Source organism: Xenopus laevis, chromosome 1L (assembly GCF_017654675.1).
Source record: "Xenopus laevis strain J_2021 chromosome 1L, Xenopus_laevis_v10.1, whole genome shotgun sequence".
Lineage (NCBI taxonomy): Eukaryota > Metazoa > Chordata > Amphibia > Anura > Pipidae > Xenopus > Xenopus laevis.
Window position 1 is genome coordinate 199,722,270 of NC_054371.1, and position 24,669 is coordinate 199,746,938.

General features: G+C 39.2%; 1 protein-coding gene across 6 annotated transcripts in view; it reads left to right on the forward strand.

Annotated features, from left to right (window-relative positions):
- Positions 1-23,700, forward strand: part of arhgef28.L (Rho guanine nucleotide exchange factor 28 L homeolog) — a 142,148-nt gene extending 118,448 nt beyond the window's left edge. For 4 of the 6 annotated variants that reach the window (XM_018265155.2, XM_018265146.2, XM_018265163.2 and 1 more), the window contains 14 exons: positions 291-413; positions 3,216-3,333; positions 4,319-4,573; positions 5,648-5,724; positions 6,363-6,541; positions 8,134-8,225; positions 8,876-9,058; positions 9,744-9,869; positions 10,443-10,540; positions 11,827-11,865; positions 15,902-15,949; positions 16,545-17,012; positions 19,783-20,059; positions 22,537-23,700. In XM_018265155.2, the coding sequence (XP_018120644.1) occupies positions 291-413; positions 3,216-3,333; positions 4,319-4,573; positions 5,648-5,724; positions 6,363-6,541; positions 8,134-8,225; positions 8,876-9,058; positions 9,744-9,869; positions 10,443-10,540; positions 11,827-11,865; positions 15,902-15,949; positions 16,545-17,012; positions 19,783-20,059; positions 22,537-22,685 (2,232 nt within the window). In that variant the 3' untranslated portion in view covers positions 22,686-23,700. The remainder of the gene's footprint in view (positions 1-290; positions 414-3,215; positions 3,334-4,318; positions 4,574-5,647; positions 5,725-6,362; positions 6,542-8,133; positions 8,226-8,875; positions 9,059-9,743; positions 9,870-10,442; positions 10,541-11,826; positions 11,866-15,901; positions 15,950-16,544; positions 17,013-19,782; positions 20,060-22,536) is intronic. The other 2 variants (XM_018265172.2, XM_018265188.2) reach the window with 1 other exon arrangement.
- Positions 23,701-24,669: the final 969 nt, after the last annotated feature.

Sequence of the window (24,669 nt, forward strand, 5' to 3'; positions counted from 1 at the left end):
CTTGACCTTATAAAAGTTGAGGAAATATTCTGAGATTTCTAGCTTGGGATAAATGAAACATCTGCTTCCAAGTGGGTTTCCTCCAAGTAGTCTGGCTTCCTCTCACACTTCAAAAACATACAGGCAGGATAATAGGCTTCTGATTCTAAGCATCCCTAGGTTAAATATGATATGGTCCTTAGGATATACCCACCACTGGAGTAGGAATCACATGATGACCAAGCACTGTAAAGCACTATATTAACATGTCGGTTGCTATATCTGCTTAAACGCTGAGCTTTGTCCCTCAGTTTTCAGCAGAAAATGCCAGTAAAATGAAGAAGATCTATGGAGAGTTTTGCAGTCACCACATCGAAGCGCTGAGCTTGTTTAAGGAGCTACAGCAGAACAAGAAATTCCAGAACTTTATTAAAGTAAGTGATTCTGAATGTTATTTCCCAGTTTCCCTTTGTTCTTTTGTTTCAGCTCCATGCCATGGGTTGTTTATAACCAGAATGGGGCTGCCTGGAAACATTTCTCTGAAGGAGCCATTAATCTTGTTAGCCTAGTAACCTTCACACTTCCAGTGTATACATGAAGGGACTGAAAAGTCCAGCATGCAGTCTGACAAGGCAGCCATGAGGCCTTATGGGAAGCCGAGCAGTCATTGACTTCTGTGCCTTGTGAAACTGCATCCTGAACAGCAGATAAGCAGCAGTCTGTCTATGGCTCAATGAACACAGGCCTTTTCATCTGTCTGTGATGGCACAGATAACCATGGGTCCATTATACTTAAATGGAGAAACATCCATGGAGATATAATGAAAGGCACAAGTGCAATATTGCCTGGTAACCAGTCATTTGCAGTAGAGAACTGAAAGCAGTTCCTGTAATACTGTACTAGGGCAAAACTAGGGGTTATGTTACTGAATTTGAATTTTTTTCAACTCAATCCACTCTCTATAAGGAAGAAATATTAACACCCTACAGGAGTGGTCTTTGGACCTTTTCAGTTTTAAGTTCCAAGTTTTGGTCAGAGCTTCCTTTTAATTATAACAAAACTACAAATATATGAAAACAATGGTTTATCAGCCATTAATTTGTAGTTATATAATATCTAGGAGAGCAAATAAATGCGTAGCTCACATCTTATGCTTAAAGGTAGTGTTGACAACATTTTCAGAAAAAATACTGCCCTTTCTTTATTTTTATATTTTTTCCCTATTAATAAAATTGGCATCAAGCATTACTTTTACCAGCCAGATGGCAACCCTACTTATCTTGAAGGCCAGTCAAACATTCTCCCTAATTCACACCATAAATGACCTTCAGTTTGAGCCCCCCAGCTATTGCTCTGGGTCATCCTGCGTGGTGCTCTTCAACTCTGCTTGTTGCTTACAACTTGAAGTGGGATTAGCTTTTGGAGCAGGATTGAATGTTATATATATATGTATATATACACACTGACATATCTGAGTCTACAGACTAAAAGACACTATGATAGGTTTTGTGTTTGCAGGGATGAGTTCCCCATCACCCTTGGGCTGAGAGTGTAGTACAACCATTCCTACACCTTGTTCCACTGAGAAGTCATGGCTTCTAGGCCTTGAAGTCTCTCTGATTTCCAGACAATCTGCACCACCCTGTGGACAGCAGAGATACTTCAAGTTCCAGAATCCAACACTTCTCAATGGTACAAGGTGAGGAAGGTTTTGCATTACACATTGAGCCTAAGGAATTGGATCCCCGTCCCACAAGCTCCCCAATGCTCCCAGAGTATGTGCTTGTTCTGAAGGGGGCAGGGATGGAGTGAGGTAGCCAGTTGGGTTACCTAGGGTGCCCAGCCATCCGGCCCGGCACTATATATTTATTTCTGGAAGCTCAGATAATATTTAGGCACCTTTTTTACATAAACCAACTGAAGGAGCTCTTAGTGTTTGATTTCTCATTTATGGTTCTGTTATAAAGCAACAAATATAGGGTATAATTGTTGCACATGTCATCATCAGCGTTAACTCTTGTGCGGGTAGTATTTGACATGTTTATTCGTAGTTATGTCAGTGGTTTAGGGCTAGAGGTTGCCATAGCAATTTACCTGCTCCGCCTAAGCTGCAAGTGCTTCTATTTCCTGTTGGACGGAGGAGATGTTGTACTAATAGCAGTCATTTAGCACATTCCTAATATAAAAATCATAGACCCTTTGTACAATGCCACACCTTCTGTATTTATTTATTATTTTTATTTTAATGTATATAGTGCCCATAGTTTCTGAAGGGGGCCTCTAATATGAATATGATCAGAAATAGCTGGCCTTAGGGGAAGCCTACCTTGCTGTTTAAACAAATCTCTTTATTACTGGAAAATAAAAAAATGGGCTCTGTTTAGCAGCTACAGAGTCAGGGAGGTAGATGACAGAGCAGTATTGGGCAGCTATTCTCTGTACCCTTTTTAGACAACAAAAAATCAGTAAAGGGTAAAGCATCACTTTTGAAGAGCAAAGACATTTTTTTGGATGCCATTGGGTTACTATGCTGGTAGCTACTACAGTATGGCTTGTGGCAGCCACAGCTCTATGTGCTCCATGGGAATAAAACATATAATTACTGTTACAAATGCACTTATGATGATTTGATGCATTTTTGTTGCCGTACTATACATCTAATTACTAACTACAAGTTAGCTCTGTATCTTAGCCGTGACTAGGCAGTTCTGCTGAATCTAGTACACAACACCGCCACCCAGTGGCTACTTATGTGAACATCCAGAAAGGCAGATGTTTTGTAAACAATGGTCTCTATATTTTGTGCAACGTACATAACCCAGTGACTGCTGTATTTTGTGCAGATGAAGGCAGAGCTGCACTCCCCTGTGATCTATTATCTTTTTGCATAAGGGCTTAGCAGGTCTTATAATACTACACAACTGTCACTCCCCTAACTGCATTGCAGAATAGAAGGATGAATCCTTGCTGAGTTCTAGTTCTTTACTAATAAATTATAATAATTAATATCATGCATGGAGCTCTGTTGATAGTAATGGGGCAGCTCACTCTTGCTTCAGATTATGCATCCCTTGATTTGCTAGTGAAAGAGGCTTATAGCAGGAATTGAGAAACTCAATAGTCAGCTGTTCACCTGCCTATCTACCCATCAGACCTTGACATAAACAGTTTGCATTAAGGAATTAAGGTAACATGATAAGCAGTCTTAACAATTGCTCATTTGTGTGTTTTCTAGCTGAGGAACCGCAATCTCCTGGCTCGCCGTAGGGGGATCCCGGAATGTATCTTGCTTGTAACTCAGCGCATCACAAAGTATCCAGTGCTTGTGGAAAGGATATTAAAATACACCACTGGTCAGTACTTTAATCAACTTTACTGACAATTAGTAGGTGCCATGTGACCCTACTGATCAGTGTTCAGCTCGTACATTGCAGACTGATTGGGTTATAGACAGACACAATCATGTTATCCTCACAGGTGCATTTCTGCCAGACAAAAAGGCTAATAGTAACCTTATTGGGTGGCATGTAAGGAATGCTGTAGCCCTAATTTATGGGCCCTAAAATAATCGGCAAAGGCCCCATTATTATTATTATTAACATGTATTTATATAGCGCCAACATATTGCGTAGCACTGTAGAGTAAATGTGATTATACAACTACATCACATGAATTACATACATAGAACATATGGAGTTACATACATCACAATCAATACAGGTACAAGAAGGTGAGGAAGGCCCTATGCATAGGCATACAGTCTAAAGGGAAGGGAGTAATGCACAATGTGTGGGAGTGGGCAAGATCGAATTAAGTGGGTGAGAAATGTGATACTGCATGTGGTGTTGCGTTTGGTAGTTAAGCAGAGTGAGGGTAGGCTTCTCGAAAGAAGTGCATTTTATGAGATTTCTTGAAAGCAGAAAGGTTGGGAGAAAGTCGGACAGACCATGGGAGAGAATTCCAGAGGAGGGGTGCAGCCCTTGCAAAGTTTTGAATGCGAGCATGTGAGGAGGTAATGAGAGAAGAGTTGAGTAGGAACCACTGATGTAATTGGGCATGAGAAGGAGCAAGGACTTAGAGAAGATGAAATTATCTGTTGGGACTAGTGGTACAGTCTGTTTAACCTGCCTCCAGAGAAGCCCATGATGGTTAGCCAGTAGTGCAGATATTGTTTGCCCTAACCCTAGCTCAGGGTGAAATAATTATATTTAATTTCTTACTAATATAAATTGGCCTCTTTCATAAAATTGTAGTCCTAAGCATTTAATGTCCCTAACCCCAGTCCCATAACTTGGTATCCCCAGATTTTAATGTAATACTGTTTCTATCTGATATCAGAAGGAACAGAGGAGCACATAGATCTCTGCAAAGCCTTGGGGTTGATGAAGGAGCTGCTGGCGGCAGTTGATCTGCGGGTCAATGAGTTTGAGAAAGGACAAAAGCTGCTGGAGATTCTGAATAAAACTGAAAATAAAACCTACACCAAATTAAAGAATGGCCTGGAATTCAGAAAGCAGGACCTGATGAGCAAAGGGCGGGCACTGCTACACGAGGGAGTGGTGTTTTGGAAAACAGCTACCGGGCGATTCAAAGGTATGCCTATACTGTACCTTTGTTATAAATGCAGATCATATTCCTAAAAGAATTTGGGATTTATAGTTTTGCCACCCCATTCTGCTCCAATTATTTGTGCACAAGTGCACTGTGGAGGCTGGGGAACCGTAGAAACTGCATTACCGTGTGCAAAGTGCAATTCAGATGTAAAACTCCATGTTTTTTTACCCACACAGTGCAGTTTTTTTTCCAGAATTCATCGCACAGAGGAATTACCACCACATTCAATTTGGTGGTGGCTCCTTGGCTTACCAGTGTTAGTAGACATACTAGGGCAGGAATCATCAGAAGAAACAGGAAGAACACAATGGCAATCAGTGCCGCTATGTGGAAGAAGTGTGTTTGGGCAAAAGTACCTTTAATGAATAGTGTCAATACACACACACCATTTTTGGAGGCGTCCACAAGCCTGTATGTGGCAGTCAATCCATGGTTTCCAAAGCAGGCTGCATTAATAGGCACAACAGACTCACATACTAATGTCAACACTGGACAACAGTAGTGACACAATCTCCACATTTGCAAAAATGCATGTGTGCACCTGTGTATGTATAGATACATCGGGCACAACTGTAGTGGATGTAACTCAGCACTCAGCACACTGACTTTTGGGGGGGTTATGTAAGGTTGAATGTTTGAGTTATGTATACCTCGAATGAACTCAAATGAACTCACAACTTGAAAGCATTCTTATTTAAGAAAAAACTTGAATGGAAAAAACTCAATTCTGCGAGTTCGAATTGTGAAACCCAAAAACTCAAATTGATGAGTTACCAGTGAAAAAAACTCGAATCATTCTAGTTTTCGGGCAAAACTTAACATGCAGGCTAATAACATCTTCAAATAGTTCAAGGGGGCCCCTGACTCCTACATGACCTCGACAGGTTTTAGATGGTGTATTTTTGGATTCGAGCTATTTCCAGGGTTGAGGTATAATGAATCTCGAAAAATTCAAGTTTATTCAAAAACCAACTTGAATACTCAAATTTATCGTGGAAAACACAACTCGAACCTTAATAAATCTGCCCCTTAATGATTTTATTATTTCTTTAGATATTCAAGCACTACTGTTAACAGATGTCCTGCTGTTTCTGCAAGAGAAAGATCAAAAATATGTTTTTGCTGCTGTGGTAAGTATATATATTTATATAGCTGCATGTAAAAAAAATCTGCTTATGAAGAGTGCAAAGATGTGTTTATATTGATATGATTTTTCCCCAATACTAATACTAGGGATTTTAAAAACACTGTGGGACACAATGATACCAATATAAAAGACATAGCAGCCTGTTTCTACAGTAAAAGACCATGGTTTTTAATTATGGGACTCTCCTGGGATCCTATTCTGCCAATTCATATATAAACCTCAAATGGAACATGATAAATCGGGGGCTGCTTTTGTCCATAAAAGAGAAACCTCTACACAAATGACTTAAAATCTGTCTGTATATGTACATTATATCATTCCCCCAATGAAGGTGAAAACCAGATATCACAGGAAATGTAAACCCTCAAAACAGAGTAAAATTGCTCAAATTGCTTTGGTTTTCAAGATATTAGCATTTTTAAACTGTTTATATAATGTATTTGATACAACAGCATCACCTGCTGGTCATTTCTGCTGATGGGTACAGACAGCTGAAAATTAATTTCCAAGAAAAGAAAAAAAAGAATTTGAAACGTTGCTATGTTTAGAAAATGAAGTTGGTGGCCAGGAAAGAGTCATCTGATGTTCCTCTAGTTGTTTGGTTTATTTAATTTTTTGTAGGACCAGAAACCCCCAGTTATTTGCCTTCGGAAACTGATTGTGAGAGAAGTAGCAAATGAGGAGCGTGGGATGTTTTTAATAAGCGCTTCATCGGCTGGACCTGAAATGTATGAGATTCACACCAGTTCCAAGGAAGAGCGTAATGCCTGGATGAGGCAGATTCAGGAGACAGTGCAGAGGTAATGTGTCTGCTCTCCCTGCACCCCTCTTTGCACCTGGAATAGCAGCAATACAGAGCTGTACCAGCAGGCGGCACTAAGAAAAATGTTTTGTTAAATGTTAATTCACTGAAATCATTTTTAGTTACTAAAAAATTATGAACCCTGTATTTTTCTTTTAACTTTCCACATTTCCCAGCCGGCATTCTGTCTGTATTGAACCCAATGCTTTATTTTGGGTATCTGTATTCACTGACATGAGAAGAAATATTTAGGAAGCTTTTCTTATAAAAAAAAAAACAAAAACCTCTGCCCATCTTCCTCTTTCTTTATCAGTTTACATTATGGGCCAGATTTAATGTAATAAGAAAACCTATTCTCCTAATTCAGTTTCAAATATCCCCATAGACTGCTGTTGAGTTTTTTACGAGATAAGTTTTTTTCATGAAATTGAATCTGGCCCTGTGTGTGTTTGTGATCTTTCATTGGTAGACAGCAGGTGCCCAAGGCAAGGCATGCAAAGTATTGTGAGGATACATTAAAGCCATGCAAATATAAAGTTAGTTTGCTTAGTGTGTGTGTATTTAGTCAGTTCACTGAAGGGCTCATTGATCAGCAGGTGCAAAATTCACGTCATCTGCCATGTTTTACCCACATTATTTTGTAGAATTCCAGCATAATTAAAGGACCAGTAACATCAACATTTTTTTAAAATAAATTCGCTAGTATAGATCCAAAAATAAACAGCAAGACAAATAAAACTTTAAAATTGCAAAGCCTTTATTAAAAAATAACTTACCGAAACTCCACTTCCGCTCGCTGCGGCGCTGGATTTCTCCTCCCTGGCTATCTCTCATGTTGTACTGACAGCATGTGAAGCGGCTGCACCTCAATGGCGTTTGTCATGGCTCTGGTTCTGTCCCTGTGTCTGCTCGGAACCTGCAAGAATTTAAAATACAAGATCTACGAGGAGCAGATGATCGGTACCATGGTGGCCAGGCTCTCCGATGATGTGACTGATGTGCTGTCCGGGTGCTGCCAGACACAGGGACAGAACCAGAGCCATGACAAACGCCATTGAGGTGCAGCCGCTTCACATGCTGTCAGTACAACATGAGAGAGAGCCAGGGAGGAGAAATCCAGCGCCGCTCAATGGATGGTCGCCCTGTCGCCTTTTCTGAACAGGAGCGGAAGTGGAGTTTCGTTAAGTTATTTCTTAATAAAGGCTTTGCAATTTTAAAGTTTTATTTGTCTTGGTGTTTATTTTTTGATGTATACTAACGAATTTTTTTAAAAAATTTTTCTCATGTTACTGGTCCTTTAATGGTTTCTGCAATTTACCAATGAAAATGCTGATTTGCTGCTATACTTGTAAATTGCATGCAATGAGCATTCACTTTTGCATCCATGTGGGTGCAAACGGTGTGAAACTGAGCAAATGAATAATTCTTTAGGTGCAAGTTGCATGTGTAGGTGTCCTGGAAGTAACCCCTCAAAACATTTGTTCATTTCAGTGAGTCTTATAGCTTGCACCTTTTGTGCAGGTGTTTTAGTGCAGAGGAGCTTGTATCATCACAAGTATAATTTGTAAATAGGAATTGTTTGTTCTAAAGCTGTCCGCAGGAAGATGAAGGTAAAAGCTGTGAATCCGATGAAGATAAGCGAGTGGTGGAGGCCAGAGCAGTGAAGGCTCAGAAGTATCATGGTATGTACTAACCACTGGCAGGTTTGTTACCATTATGCAGTTTGTCTGTTGTTTATACACCTGCAGGTTAGACAAAGGCTCATGCTACAGGTATCACACAATCTAATTAGTTACTTTCCCACAATAGTTTTAAGGCTTTTAAGCAAATATAAGGATGTGTTTTGCCAGTGCACTTGTCTCACCCTTGACCCCTAACTCATCTACTCAAGTTGCAGCATCACTGTATCTTGACTTAAATAAAGAAATCTAAACACATACCCCCATATGTAACAAAAGGCACTAGGTTTGCCCAGGGGCAGTAACCCATAGCAACCAATAAGATCTTTGTTTTTAAACAAGAGACCAGCAAATGCTACCTGCTGATTGGTGGCTATAGGTTACTGCTTCTGGGCAAACTTTGTGCCTTTTGTTACATATCCCCACTAGCTGTCTGTGTGATGTCATTCCTATGTAGGCATTTAAGGGGATAGTACGCATAAAGCCTGCCCTGTCAGACCAACATTGTGGAGCTTCTAGTAATAACGAAAATATTCAAAGATTTAAAAAAAAAAAATATATAAAACATATACATATTTTCAGATGTTGGCATGGCAAGCTATGGTTATACACAGCAAACATCTAAATACTATTTGTACATTGTTTTACCACAGATACGCTGACCCTTCACGATCAAAATATTTGTAATACTTTAGAGGAGAAATTACAGATCTTCGCAGAACTCGCAGCCTTAACCGCAAAGAGCGACATGCACTTGGAACCTCACCTTTTTATCAAGTCCGATTCAGGGGAAATTCCTCAGGCTACGGCTCTCCTGGCTGCTGCACTAAAGGAGGGTAAGGGTGCACTCAGAGCAAGGGAGGCAGGGATTTAGATAGATGCTTCAGAGATGGACAACATGCTGCCTTGTACCAGAAATTCACTCCCCATTGTTAACTCAACCTTATATGCATTCTTTTGCATAGCGTGCAGTTTTAAACTAGGTGTAATATCTATAGATAAGGCAAGCATACCTGATGTCTAAATCATAGTTCTTCTCTGGAACTGAAAAGCATATTGCTTTCTGTCGTTTATGTCTGTAGGAAAGGAGTTTATGGTTAGTACGGCCCATTAACATCACTGTCTATTGCTTCTCTGTGTTCTAATAAGACACTAGCTCCTCCTGTGTGATCCCCATAGACTTGAGTATGGTGAAAGTCTCTAGCGACAGAGAAAGGCATCTCCTCCTTTGCATTCCCTGAGAATATTATAGAGATCTGTCCACCTATATCAAAGGGCTTTTAGTAACTTACCACCTGCTGCGCTTCTGGCTCTGACAAGTTATAGATTTTTGTAACATTTAGTCCTATTGACAGTTGCACCATTGTTTTGGGCAATAATTTGAGGTTTTGGTGAAGCTTGGAGCTTGTACAAGGCATTTTGAATGCCAACAGTTTTTAAGGTGTAGAACCTCATATTTAGTTAAATACATACAGGTAATATATTGTCTACAAGAGTAATGATCCTGTTTTTTCTTGATAGCTGAAAATCTCTACTCAAACATAAAATCACAAATGGAGAATCCGTGTTTACCTGAATATGAAAGCACACCGAGAAGATGCCAATCTGCTGAAACTTTAGATGAAGAACTAGAGACATCATATCTCTGTAAGCTGGCTTCTGCAATTACGGTGAAATGGCTTTTCTCCACCAATGCCAGGGATGCCCTGCCTTTGGCCTTTTAACTTTGCAGCAACTGAACTCTGTTTGAGAATGATGGGAAATGTTCACATTTACAGCTCAGCAACAACAATTTCTCTGCCACCTTACTTTAGAGTTTGGCCTACATTAACTTACATTGCTCTTTGCTCATGCACCTTCAACATCTCATTCACTAGCCCATACTAGCCCAACTCTTTCTAGGCTTCATTCACTGGGGTTCCCAATCCCCAGGTTGTTTACTTCACTCACCTGCCATTTTCACAGGTGGGATGCCAACTGGGCTTTACAAAACGCTGCCACTGCAAGCAGAGTTACAGGAATGGCAAGACTGCCCCTTTCAGTAAAATAAATACTTTCTGTCAAAAAAAGCAAGCCCTTTTCCATTACTCCTATTCAGGAGTGTGTGTATCATGAATTAAGTGAGATTTACCTCGCTTACTATCTATCAGTCTGTCTGTCTATCTATCAGTATATCTACCTATCTTATATCTAGACACATGTGTATTTCCATAATTTTAGCCCAGAGCCCAGAAGAAAGAGATAGAAGAAAACTTTCCTATGATGCCAACATTTCTCATGTGACGAGTGACAGGGATCTGGCTTACATAGAAGAAAATGTGAGTGGGAGCTCATTGTATAGTGTTACGAATATTGTGTGGGTGTGTGGGGCAAGGATATTAGAATATAAAGTGTTTCTTGTTTGTATATTGTGTCCACTAGTACATTTGGGTAAGCACACTCTCTCTACGTTTTTACACACTTGCTTGTAAGGCATGAAATAAAAAAAAATTGTAGGGTCTAATTTTCTACCTTACTGGTGGATTAACATGTTGCTACTTTGAGTCCCCAGCATTTGGGTCATTTATATGGCACTATAACAAAACCTAATAGTTTAATATTAGAATTTACAGTAGCACTTGACCCCACTGCTGTAGATCAATTATTAAAGTGTTGTGATGAATCCCTAATACGTACAAATTGCAATCATGAAGAGCATGGAAATTATGGTTCCACCGCACAGAAATAGTTTGTTTTCAAGTAGGTTAATTTTCTGTGCTTTTCAATACTTTCTATCCATTGTTGTGGGAAAGGAAATCATCCATTGTTGCTTGTTGAACTGTTGCTTTTATTGGTTAAAATACAGGAATCCTATAGGACCAAGGTTAGAGAAGAGGAGGTGCAGCGCTGGCACCTGTACATAAGACAACTATAAACTTGCTCCAATTTGCAGCCTTTTAGTTACATTGGACGATAAATTCAGTTTATAACTCATAGTGTCAGTTGCCTAGAAAAATGTTTATAAAGTGCCAAGAAATGAATAACATTGTACACAAAAAAAAAACATTAAAATACTTTGGTTTCCCAGGAGGAATAACATTTACATAAGAAAAGATTATTCATTTATTTACTGACCACACAGACAGTCCTCTTAGCATAATGGCTGATTTTGGGTGCTTGGAAAACAATGTTCATGTCTATATTCTGATCTACAGTCGACTTTTACAAAGGCTTGTGTCTTTGCCTGGCTATATACAGCTTTATCTACTTGTATGGGGGGAAATTGGGGCTGTCTGATGATCAGATGACATGGGAGGACCCTTGCTGACCAGTCTAAACCATGAGGATTTCTTTCTGGCTGTCAATATCTGAGCAGGCTGTAGAGGGCACAAAGTAGCAAGTTGCCGTCTCACTCTAGATGCACAACAGAGTTTATGCCCCTTTCGGAACTTCAATGCATTTTTTCCAGATTAATAGGAATTTTTGGTATGTGGAAGGCAAAGGCTTTTTATCTGTATTTTAATTTTAAATGTAATTAAATTTAATTTAAAGCCGGTTTTTCAGGCCGTGCACTGAACACATCTATTTGATCACAATAATCTAATGTCTGGAATTTCATTACTAGGAGGAATGTATGCAAAGTCCAAGCTATAATCAAGATGAAGTAAGTAGCCCTCTGTTTCTTAATGTTCTGTGGCACATTAAAGCCACTTTGCTCTGCACACAGTAAACCACAAGCATATGCTTTATATTTGCATGTCTGCATGCGCTTACTCTGCCAGCTTCCTAGCTCACATAGCTTACTATGCTCGCTTGTCATAAAGGTTTACAAGAATTGTAAAATAAACTGGCAACTACACAAGTTTCACCCAAACACTGACTTCCTTGAAATAAATGAAAGCACATGTGTTCTTATCACTTTTTTGTGTGGTCAGTTTTTTATGGCTTCTATTCATGAAACAGATATTGCTACTATATTCCAACTTAGAAAAAAAAGTTAAATCATGTTTTTTAGGAAGACAATACACTATTTGGCCAAACATATCAGGCACAGTTGTAGCCAAATGTATAAAGACTAAAACTGTCTATAAAGGCAATGTCAGTGCAAGATTTATATGTAGGGAGGGTCAGGCCCGGATTTGTGGCAAGGCCCAGCCGCATCATAGGGAGCATGGGGGAATTTTCGCCAAAGCTGGCGGGCTCTAGGACCTCGCAGCCTAGGGTCGCCATATAAGAAAAACCCACCATGGGGAGGGTAAGGGTTTTTATTGAGGATCAGAGGCAAACAAATCTTACATCCCAATGTGCAATGCCAAGGGATGGCTGGAGTGTTATAACGGTCACTGTCATTGGACAGTGACAGATGGCAGATGCCAGGAGAATATTACCACCTTGAATATATAATAACCAATAGTAACATTTGGTGGAGGAAGAAGAATGGCTTTGAGCTAGAGAGCCTGGTTCCAGTAAAAACATCTCTAAAGCTACAGTGTAGGGAAGTCTCTTTACACAATAATGTACCCCCATATACAAGGCAAGATCTGTACAGAACGGGGTTGTCGAGATGGGAGCAGAAGAACTTGACTAGCCTGCAGAGAGACCTGAGCTCAGTTATAATGCTAAGTGTCAGCCCAGGGCAATAGTAGATGAGACAGTTTAGCCATTGCTACTAGATCTTTTGGGCAATTTGGGCAGGGCTACCAGTATCAGACCCAATATTATAGCCTGAAGGGACGTTGGTGACTTGATGGCAATTTCACTGGAAAATGATCAACTGCAATGCCAAGATCACCACCATTACATAGAAAACTGAATTGCCTTCTGTGCCATAATCATTAAAGGGCATGTAAAGGCAAAAAAAAGAAATTCCAATTTTACTTTCTTTAATGAAAAAGAAACCTATCTCCAATATAGTTTTTAGAAGAAACCTGACTGTTTGCAGTGAAATTCTCCCTTCATTTACTGCTGTCAGATGGTCCCTAACTGCTTTGCAGGGAAACAATCATACTTATGAACAGCAGGGGGAGCCCCTGCCTTACTTCCCAGCCATGCAGAACTCAAGCAGCTTCATTTGTTCCCCTGTAGAGCAGTCGGCGACTGTGTAGAGATTTGTATTGGATTTTATTTTGGCTTTACAACCCCGTTACTGTTTCCAACTCCAGCTGCAGGGACAAAGATCATGGAGCCAGATTTAAACATATAAACTGGGATTCTATTTGGAGGATTATTTTGCTGCAGCCACTGGTTCTGCAGAGTTGGAGAAAGTTTGTATTAAACAATACAAAAACTATAAAATCCACATAGATTACATGACAACACAGGACCCAGTGCAGTCTGCCTATTCTGATTATTAATCAGTCTTGCTGTATCGGCTTTTGGCAGATATTATTTGACTTGTGCTGTTTTGATAATTTTTTGACGATCCCTAAGCAGCCCAGACCACACTGAGCATGTGCACCGTCTTGGTCTTGCAAAGATGTTTGTGTTTGTGACCTGGTGCAGGTCTTACTTAGTCCACATAATGAGCCATAAATCCAAGGTTTAGTCCCTTCTCCAAAGAATTGAAAGTTTCCATAAGTTTGTACTCCCCACACTTCTCTTTCATTATCTGTTTTAAAATTGCCTTAAAGGAAAACTATACCCCCCAAACAATGTAGGTCTCTATAAAAAGATATTGCATAAAACAGCTCATATGTAAAACCCTGCTTCATGTAAATAAACCATTTTCATAATAATATACTTTTCTAGTAGTATGTAGCATAAATAGAAAATTGCCATTTTAAAAAATAAGGGATGTTAGGTCACATGAGCCAATTAACAGACAGAGTTCTGCCTTTTGCTTCCTCACTTCTTCCTGTTACAGTTAGTGTTGTAGTATTTCTGGTCAGGTGATCTCTGAGGCAGCACAGATAGAGTCACGAAATGGTGGTTCAAGGCAAGAGATGTAAAAGGGCAATATTTATGTAAATATATATTCCAGTTTTGTAAGATTCTTTAATATGCCACTTAATATGATATGAACTTTCTGTTGCTTAAGTGTTCATTTTGGGGGTATAGTTTTCCTTTAAGAACCAAAATTCTATCCTTTATGGAGTGATGAGATCCATTGAAATGATTTCCTATTGGTGTGTCCAGTTTTTCATTGGTTACAGTGAATCGGCGGTGTGTATTTCTCTTTCTCAGACGTTGTCAGTCATGATCTGTGTATTACAACATGGTATAGATAGCAGTCATATGTCAGAACACAAGATTAGTGAAATAACATGGTAAATGGGGATGTTCTGAAAATAATGACAATAAGAAAGAATAAGACAGAGAGTGAGGAGAAACACTGAAAAGAAATACACAGGGAACAGGGTTAAGGATATGGATTTGGTTGGTTGCATTCGGCCCTGGTTCCCGGCCACTAGCAGCGTCCATCCATACAGTTCTTTCATCCAGAGAAAACATTGCACTCAGCATTTTGCCAGTCTCCCCAGTTACAGGAGCAAGGAATTCCATTAGTTCTGGAGCTAATATGCAGCACGTGGGGCCCCAGGCCTCTTAGCCTGACACCCCATATATCACTGCCGTCTTATTTATTTCTTTGACATTGTGCCTTACGTCTGAAAGCTTATAGTTGGCCGAGCACTAGCTTTGCAAGGTTCAGCCAGTGAATGATGGTGGGGAGCAGGATTTACATTTTACTGCTCTGACTTTTCTAGTGTAACGCAATATGTTTTGGATATTATTTATTGGAATATATTCTAGGCCAGGGTTTCAGCTGCTAAAAGGACGGTATCCTTGTGATATGTGGTAGTACAGGTTTGGGACCTGTTATCCGGCATGCTAGGGACCTGGAGTTTTCCGGATAAGGGATCTTTCCATAATTTGGATCATCATCTACTAAAAATCATTTAAACATTAAATAAACCCAACAGGACTGTTTTGCCTCCAATAAGGATTAATTATATCTAAGTTGGGATCAAGTGCAAGCTACTGTTTCATTATTACAGAGAAAAAGAAAAAACATTTAAAAAAATTTAATCATTTGCTTATAATGGAGTCTAGGGAAGATGGCCTTCCTGTAATTCAGAGCTTTCTGGATAAAGGGTTTCCGGCTAACCTGTACCGTCCTCTGAAAAATGAATATATGCTTTATATCATATACTTTAGTTACTAACGTCCGGTAAATGCACCAAAAAAACTATTGCAAAAATTAAAATTTAATGCAGAGAGTTGTTTTTGAATTAGTCGTCAATCAAACACTGACTCCTAAATGCAGGGAGACAGATTACAGAGAGGGGGAGATTAACTTTATTATTTATGAAAAGTAACATAATTTATAAATGATTGTATTTAGAAAAGTCCTTATTTCCATGAAATCAAGCTCATGATAAAGGGGTGGTTCACCTTTACGTTAACTTATATTATGGAATGGCTAATTCTAAGCAACTTTTCAATTGGCCTTCATTTTTTGCTAGCAACCAGATAGCTAAAATTGCAAACTGGAGAGCTGCTGAATAAAAAAGTAAAATAACTCAAAAACCATAAATAATTAAAAATGGAAATTTTTCAGATTATCATTTTCTACATCATACTAAACGTTAATTTAGAGGCAAACAATGTTTATTTTCTTGAGAACTCCCCTTAGAAGAATTTCGTGTGGTTTGGTTTTCTTGAGCACCGACAGTTTTTGAGAAGTATTGCTTTTCTTTCAGGTTCTACAAGTGGTGCATAACCTCACTCGCCTGTTGTACAGTATGAAGGTAAGTGCTGCTGTGGTTTAGCCTTGGACACCATTTCTTTATTGCACTCCATAAGCCATTATATATATTATAATTTTAGAATCAGAAAGAAATTGTTACTTTATTTTGCAGAGAGAGATCAGCAAGTGCAATATGGCAGTTAGATACCTCCTGCCACTATAATTCATGCACAGCTTGGGGAGCATTAATCCTCGTGCATCCCTCTTGGGAATGTTCCCAAATCAATGAGAAAGCGTTAATTAATGGTTTATCATGTGAAAACTTATGTTTTTCGATTCAGTTTGAATAGAAAATACTTTTATCCTAATTCATGTCCAATTATTTCCCATAGACTTCAATTGAGCTTTATTGTCTCTGTTGCTTTACATATCTCAGGTGTCATGTTTGATGTGTTGGAGCAGAGAAATTGTAAAACACTGATGTGTCCAATTATAGTTGTGTTTTTCTAATGTAGCTCATGTCCTACGGCTTCTTTTTAGACTGTATTAATGTTAATGTACTGATGGAGTAGATGCTACTGAATATCTGGCACGCATCAAGTATTCTAACTCATGTAAATCCATTCATATGCTTATTTTCCTATTTCTTTCATTAGGCTACTGTTGCTATGCAAGACAGCCACATAGAACTCCATAAAGCTTTGCTGCAAGATTACGAATTGGGCAATAGATGTTCGCTCAGTTCCCGTGGAAGTCTGCTAATTGAACATGAGAAATATCGAAACTTGGAAAAGCACCGCTTTGAGATGGTCAACTTGCATAAACTCAGGCAGCAGTTTAATCAAGAACAACAACGCTGGCTGCGTGAATGCGACCAAAAACAGAGGGAGAACGAGGAGAAGGAGAACATGCTCCAGTATAGGGAGCAGGATTGTCAGAGGCAAGAACAGTTCTTGCACCAAAAGAGGGAGGAACTGGACCAACAGCAGCAAGAATTCCAGCAAAATCTGGAGCGGCTACAAGAAGGTCATAGACTTGTGGAGAGGGAAAGGGAGGATCTGGCTGTGAAACTTAAGCTCTGGAGGCATTTTAACCACCACCAGCCAAGGAATCTATTGACTGAGGTAGGAAATAGAGTTGAGTGTAGGAAGGTATTCTGTATCAGTTAATTCCATAGTTTTTATAACTAGAGGACATTGAGGTTAGCACAGCTTTGAAATCCCTTTGCTATTGTGGGTGCCATTATATGTTTTTGTAGTTCATGAACTGATAAACTTTAAGCTACCTATTGGAATTGGCATAGCCCATCTTACATTACAGCTATATAAGCAGCTGCAGTTAAAGTTGCCTATAAAATCATTTCATATGCTTTTCAGTATGTGTATGGGGGTATGATGCTCCCCACTAATATCCAAGCGCTATGGATATTGGTTGGTTCATTGATTAGGCAGGTTTGAAGATTGTTGGAGGAATGTAATAAAAGTCGCAAAGAGAAAAACAATTCGCACCAATAAGAATAAAAATTCACATCTCGCAATGTAATATTCTTCCTTACAACTGTTATTGCATTGGGGATTTTAATTGCTCACTTTTAAGAAGTGCATGAAGGTGTTGTAATCTTTTGGAGCAAACATAACTTTTTAAGGAAGAAGTTTTGTCTCATTCGCAATCTTTCTTTCCCTGTCAAAAGTTGTCGCTATATCTTGCCAGTGACAGCACCCCAGGTTCCTTTTCTTTAAAAATGTCTTTAATGGTCACATATCAGGGCAGCAAAAAGATGCAACGTTTCGAGTGGCACTCCACTCTTTATCAAGCATGGAAGTTGTCGCTAAACAGTTTCGCAAAAAGCTACATTAAATTCGCACAAAGGAAAATTTGTTCATGCAAAGGCATAACTTTTCACATTGTGAATATTTTTTCAGTTAGCGACTTTTATTACATTCCCCATTTATCTGAAGTTGTGCCACGTCTTTCAGTGCTTCCAGGAATGATGACCAGAACAAATGGAACAATAGTAAGGCTGATTGTGGGCCGATTAGTAGGTTACCATATGGAGTTGACATGTGGACGGGGCCCTATAGACAGAGTGGCAGATTAAGACTAAACAGGGCCCTGGGCAAGGTAGTGCTTCTGGACCCCCCCCCCACCTTGAACCACCTAAAGTTACAGATGTAAAAGAAGCACTGCTATGCTAGCACATACCTCCCAACATATTTGGAAACAGAAAGAGGGCTAAAAAAGTTGCGCGTGTAACACAGCAAACATTTTTGGCCACACCCCCTAATTACCATGTTCATTTTACAAAATTTGGCAGGTTATGAAAGTTTGAACATATTTCTGTGTTTTTTTTCAGTTATTACAGTTTTGCACACTCCGACTCCCAGAGGCCCTTTACAAATTGCTTTGTCCCCAAATATTTTTTTTTGTTTTTTTGTAGTTTTTTGGGGGTTTTGTTTTTTTGTAGTATTTTTTTTGTAGTTTTTTTGTGTTTTTTTTGTTTTTCTTCTCAGTTCGGTCTTCCCTCCTCAATTACTCCTGCAGCAGTTCAACAGCACCACACCCACTGCCCCACAGCCCCTTTTCAATTTTACCCCCAGATGATCACTTTCAAATGGCTACAGCACAGCCACAGCTGCTTGCCAGCCTGGCCTGACTGCCCCCTCCTCCCCCCTCACAAGCCAGTCAGACAGTCCCACCACTCTTCAAAAAATATACTAAAATGAATTAAAAAAAAAATTTCAGCCTACAGCAGGCACAGGCACACTGCCACACACTTGCTGCACAGACTGACCAGGCACAGAAAAATAAATAGGCTGCAAGGCAAAAACACAGGTTTAGAGAATAGAGAGGAACTCCTAACTATATGAAGTTTGGGCGCCAACTGCAGCTCCTCCTGCGCACACCCAGACTTTTATTTTCATTGGCGACCTCCCCCTATCAGCGCGCTGTGTGCGCCGTGACATCAGTGCGCTGGACAGTCACGAGGAGAGGTAACATCACCGTCAGGGGCCCAGAACCCGGAAGATGCTCCAGCCGGCAGGTGATTTTTTTCCATCCTGGGCCGGGCGCCCGGGCCCCTTCAGCTAGTTAGGCGCCTAGCGGGTAATCCGGCCCTGCAGAGTGGGAATTGCACTCACTGTGACGCAGTTACATTAATAATACTAAGTGTTCATACATAATACATTTGTGTCATACTTTGTAGGAAACCTAATTTATACAAATCAATTTGCAGTAAGAAAACTTCTAAGATCACAAATGAATCATCAACAGGTACTTTAGTATAATACAGCTTGCGATGGTTACTGCTCAGCGAAAAAAAGTAAAACAATTGAAATTTAAAAATGCATTTTCCATACATTATCTTAAAAAAAGAGTACTTTAGGTCCGTGGTATGTTCATTATCATAAGTGCGTATTGACATCCATCACATTGTCTTAAAACCACCTGCACTAGCAATAGGGTCATATATGGGCTTTGGAAGCTTTACACCTGCCATGGAAACTCATATCTTATCCACTTGTTTGAAGGTGTCAAATGATTTCTCTTTCCAAAACCCACTATAGTTAATGATTAAAGTTATAGTTTAAGAATAAACAAGATATTTTGGAATATTTTTTAAAATGTCACTTTATGGCTGTTTCATCGGTTTTTTCAACTTTGTCATTTTTGGAAGAGAATAAAGCTATTCCCAGACCTAGAAGGAAATGTTTTCTCTGTAGTAAAGTGTGCGCTTCAAACACTTAGACCAGGGAAATGTCAGATTTAATAACATAAGGACAGACGGTGCTAATAAAAGTGTCAGAAAATGCGGAAGTGATAAGCTGTCTCTGTTTTATGTAAGCAACACCAGTCAATTCATTCCCACATTTTTTTCTTTTTAATTCTTCTGAACAGAGTGTTGGAAGCCGTTGTTCCTTCAGTTTACAAGAGGAAGACTCTGTGTATATTAACAATGCCTTGGCTCAGATATCATTCGACACCATCACAACATTTCCAGCCCCAGACTACCCAAATGCGCATCTTTTTCACAACTCCAGCTCAAGCTTTGAACCATCTACTGAGGAAAACACAATGGACATTGCTAATGAACCGTGGAGCTCTGTGGTCTCTCGCCACCAAAGACTTGAAGGATCTTCATATATTTCCCGGCACAAGGATGCATGTAACAATGGTACATTCCAAATATATATATAAATAGTGATAAAGTAAATATATACTTAGGTTCCTAGTACCAATGTTATTCATTGGCTAGTTTGTCTGACCAATCATTGTTCTGTAACTTCCATTAAGTCTGAACCTTTGTTTGTCGGCAGATATCTACAATTGGGGTCACTGGTTCCAATACCTGTCCATACCTAGCTCCCTGAAGTACTCATTTTACAGTATTCAGATGTGATCTCTATTACTCATAGCACCTAACTCTCCCAGGCCTAGTTGTTTCCACTAAGTAGTCCTTGCTTCAGGGAGCCTGACGAACCCCAAACAGACATAAGTGTTTCTTTTGTGCAAAGGCAATGTCCCCAAGTATAATATCATAGGCTATTGTGATACTAAAATCTACAATTAGCATAGATATTGGTATGTATAGTTTTTTGTGAGTGTATGGAGCAGTTGTTGTGAGTGTGTGTGTGTGTGTGTTTATATGTACTGGGTTTCATTTGGGGTTGAACTTGACAGACTTTGGTCTTTTTTCAACCCAACTTAAAGCGGAGGTTCATCTTTTGGACAATAGAGCTAATTTAACTGCCCTTGTCATAAAAAAAACATTTCTGTAATTTATCTTCATTACTTAAAATGTTTGCTTTCAGAGATACATACCACAGAAGTTATGGATCATCTCTGCAAAAATTCTTTCAGTTCTCTTCTCTGTTATGGGATCGCCAACACACTCTGTGTAAGAGATTAAGCTGCTGAATAAGGAAGGTCAGGACTGAGTCTGCACTGTACATGTCCTCCATCTCCTACAAAGTGAAGCCTTCTGAGATCAGAGGGTATTTACTTGCCTCATGCCATGTACATAGCACTGCTTTAATACCAAAAATGAGAGTTTAACTCTTACATAAGACATTATGGGCAGAGACATGCAAATCACTTCTTTATGTCCAACTGTGCATCCAGGACTGCTGGTTTTATAGCACAGATACAGCCTAATAGTTCAGAGCCATATATCCAAACTTGCAGACAGCCTGTTTCAATCTTATTAGATCTCATCAGTGCAAGATATTGGAACATGGCTTCTGAGGGGTAGGACTTGGAGAGTTTACGAAATGGGAAACCGAACCTATTTAGGATGAGAAAGGCTTAAATGAGCCATAAAGCGCTACTTAATTTACATATCTTCAATTCCATTGGCTGGCAAGATTCAACCAATCGGATCAAATGAAGCAGGAGAGAGAGGGCTTGCACAGTGCAGGTTCAATCCTGAATTTCCTTATTCGGCAGCCTGTATCTCTTACACAGAGTGTGTCACAGAGGAGAGAACTGAGAGAGTTTGCAGAGATGATCCACAGCTTCTATGGTATGTATCTCTGAAAGGAAACATTTTAAGTAATAAAGATAAATTACAAAAATGTTTTTTTATGACATGGGTCATAAAAAAAGCTCTATTGTCCAAAAGTTGAACCTCTCCTTTAACTATGGAACTATATGCTACATGTGTGAGAGTAATACTGAGAAAGTTAATATATCGTTCAAAATGAGCCCAGTAGTGTTCCAGGGCCTGAGGAACCACAAGATCAATTTCATGCCAACCCCCAGGCTAAAAAATGTTAGAATCTGCCTGATTTGCATATGTTCATTCGAATCCAAAATAGTGAATTCGGTGCATTCCTACTTTTCACCTACATCTTTAAATATGAGGGAAAAGTAGTCGATGCTCACTTTTAACTGGTGCATTAAAGGGCAAATAAACAGGTGTTGAGGCTGTAGAAAAAGAATATTTATTTCCCAGTCAAGCCTCTTCAGTACAGGAAAGGAAGTCCTTGTGTCTTTCACCCTTTAAGATCATTGCACTTGCAGGCTGGATTCTCCTATAAAGTTGCTTGACCTCAAAGAAATTCGCTGCTGAGACAAAATCAACTGATTTCAGATTTCAGTTTCAGGCCCAAATTAATAGAATTGTTTATGATTTTAGCTTCGTCTTTATATAGTGAAGGAAACTGCTTGATCTGCTATTTACATAACACAGGATCATGAAGACACAATAAGGGGTTTATTTATCAAGGTCCGAATTTATCTCAATATCGGCTGCTAAAAACTCAGATCTAAGCCGTTAGGGTTTTTAACGCTTATTTATTATTACATTTTCACGAAAATCACCTTTGTGGGAAAAGTTCAGATTTTCACGATTTTTTTGTGACTTTTCCCAGAAAACTCTGAATTTTTCGGAGTTTTCAGCCGAAAGCTCAGAAAGCATTGTGAAATTGCCCGAAACCCCTGACACAACCAAAAATCAATGGGACTGTTCCCGTTGACTTTTATGCAACCTCAACAGGTTTGAGATGCCGTGTTTTTATAAGCCTATTATAACACAAAAAATCACGAATTTTTCTGATTTCGGGGAATTTTGAAGCTTAGTAAATAACCCCCTAAATGTAGTCAGTTTGAGAAGTCAATTAATAACTGCCTGTATCACCTCTTTTATTGTAGATCTGAATGCGGCTCATGTTATTTCCTGTGGTACGCAACTTTCCTCGCCTAACGCAGCGCAGCCCACGGAACCACTGACCAAAATGGCAGAAGACACTTCACCTCATTTGGAAAATGGCAAAATTGAGGAGAACATAGTTTACCTTTGATTTTGTGAACGGACGTAACGTTTGCTCTGCAGACAAGGAACCCGCAGAACATTTCTTTACAATCAGACGATGGACAGGAGAAAATGATGATTTCTTTTTTTTCTTTTATTTATGTTTTTCTACTGATTGCCATTGATTGGCAACGATGTCATGTGGATTCTTATGACTCTTCATTGTTTTTTAGTATCAGTTCTGTATCCTGATTTACCAGTCGAGTCCTTCTTTGCAAATAACAGTGTAAGTGACACTACCCGTGACTCTCATAGTAGCCCAGAGAGCTGCAATGTGATCCTGTGGTCTTTAGGATTCTACAGAGGACATTCCATTGTATTCTCATGTAACAGAGGGTCTGACTGAAGCCTATGGATGTCTGTTACATGCCATTTCAATGATATTTCCATGAACTGCTCATGGAACAAATGGGAATAAGCAGCCAATCCCTGCAGGCCCTTGTATAAGTATTGTATTATATAAGTGTAATGGCTGGCACTGAACATGTTGCTTTGTGGCCCTCGTGCTCCATGAGCCTGGGGATGTATTTTTTCTTGTGGAAAACTAAGTTATATTTAAGTATGCTGTAAATTCCTCTTGTCTTCAGCACCTTTCTTCAATTTAACTTCCTACAACACTATCAACAAAAATACATACCTAAGCATATACTGGATCTTTACTGGGAAATTGCTCAGTGCTCTTCTCTGCACTTTTACAGTTTTTATTCTTGATTTCATGATATTAGTAGTTGTAACCACCATGTACCAAGAGCTCCCTCTGCATTGTTAAAGGGATACTGTCATGGGAAAAAATGTTTCCAGCTCTATCACTCCTGTCACAATAGAACTCTCTGGACTGCCCTTGTGACAAGAGTGATAGAGCTGGCGCTCCTGCTTCACATTCATGATATTAGAAGTGCTTATATCAAGAATAATTGGAAAAAATCATGTCAATTGCAAATGTGCTCAGAAGAGCAATTGTACATAAAAGGGGTTGTTCACCTTTGAGTTAACTTTTAGTATGATGTCAAGAGTGATATTCTGAGACACTTTGCAATTGGTTTTCATTTTTTATTATTTGTGTTTAGTATTTATTTAGTAGGTATTTAGCTCTTTATTCAGCAGCTCTCCATTTTGCAATTTCAGCAAACGGGTTTCTAGGGTCCAAATTAAGGTTCAATTTAGGGTCCAAAATGAATTCAGCTATGCATTGATTTAAATGATAGACTGGAATATGAATAGGAGAAGTACTGAATAGAAAGAGGAGTAATAAAAAGTACCAATAACAATACATTTTTAGCCTTACAGAGCATTTGTTTGTAGATGGGTCAGTGACCCCCATTTGAAAGCTGGAAAGAGTCAGAAGAGGAAGGAAAATAATTCAAAAACGGTAACAAAGAAAAAATGAAGGCCAATTGAAAATCTGCTTAGAATTAGCCATACCAAAGGCTAACTTAAAGGTGAACGAGTCCCCTTTGAGTTTGTGTTTGTGTAAACACAGTTGTGCTGTTAGAGAGTGTCAGAACTTGTGTGGCGATCATGATTGAGTTCAATTGAGCCTCCATTGTGGTAGTTTTCATTTATATCAATTGTGTAGAGTCGTTTATTCTAAGCAAATTTGCTGTTGATCTTCATTGTTAGCCTTCCAATTGTGTATACTTCCAGACTGCGACTGAAATGTCTATCTAGAAACAAAACATAATTGATCATGAGCGTAGAGTTGCCACCTTTGCTTTGGGAGGCTGGTGACAATGGGGGGGGGGGGTAGGTCAATGATATAAATACGTGGCCCAATTACGTACGTACCCCATAATTCGGAGCTTTCTGGATTTTGGGTTTCCGATAACAGATCCCATACCATATAATAAAAATATTACAGAAGCATAAAGACTAATTGCAAATTTTCTTAAAATACTCAAGTCTACGTCATATTAAAATGACATTTTAAAGGGAGTTAGCCCCTCTAATTGCAGTGCAGAGCACTTTCTGACAAC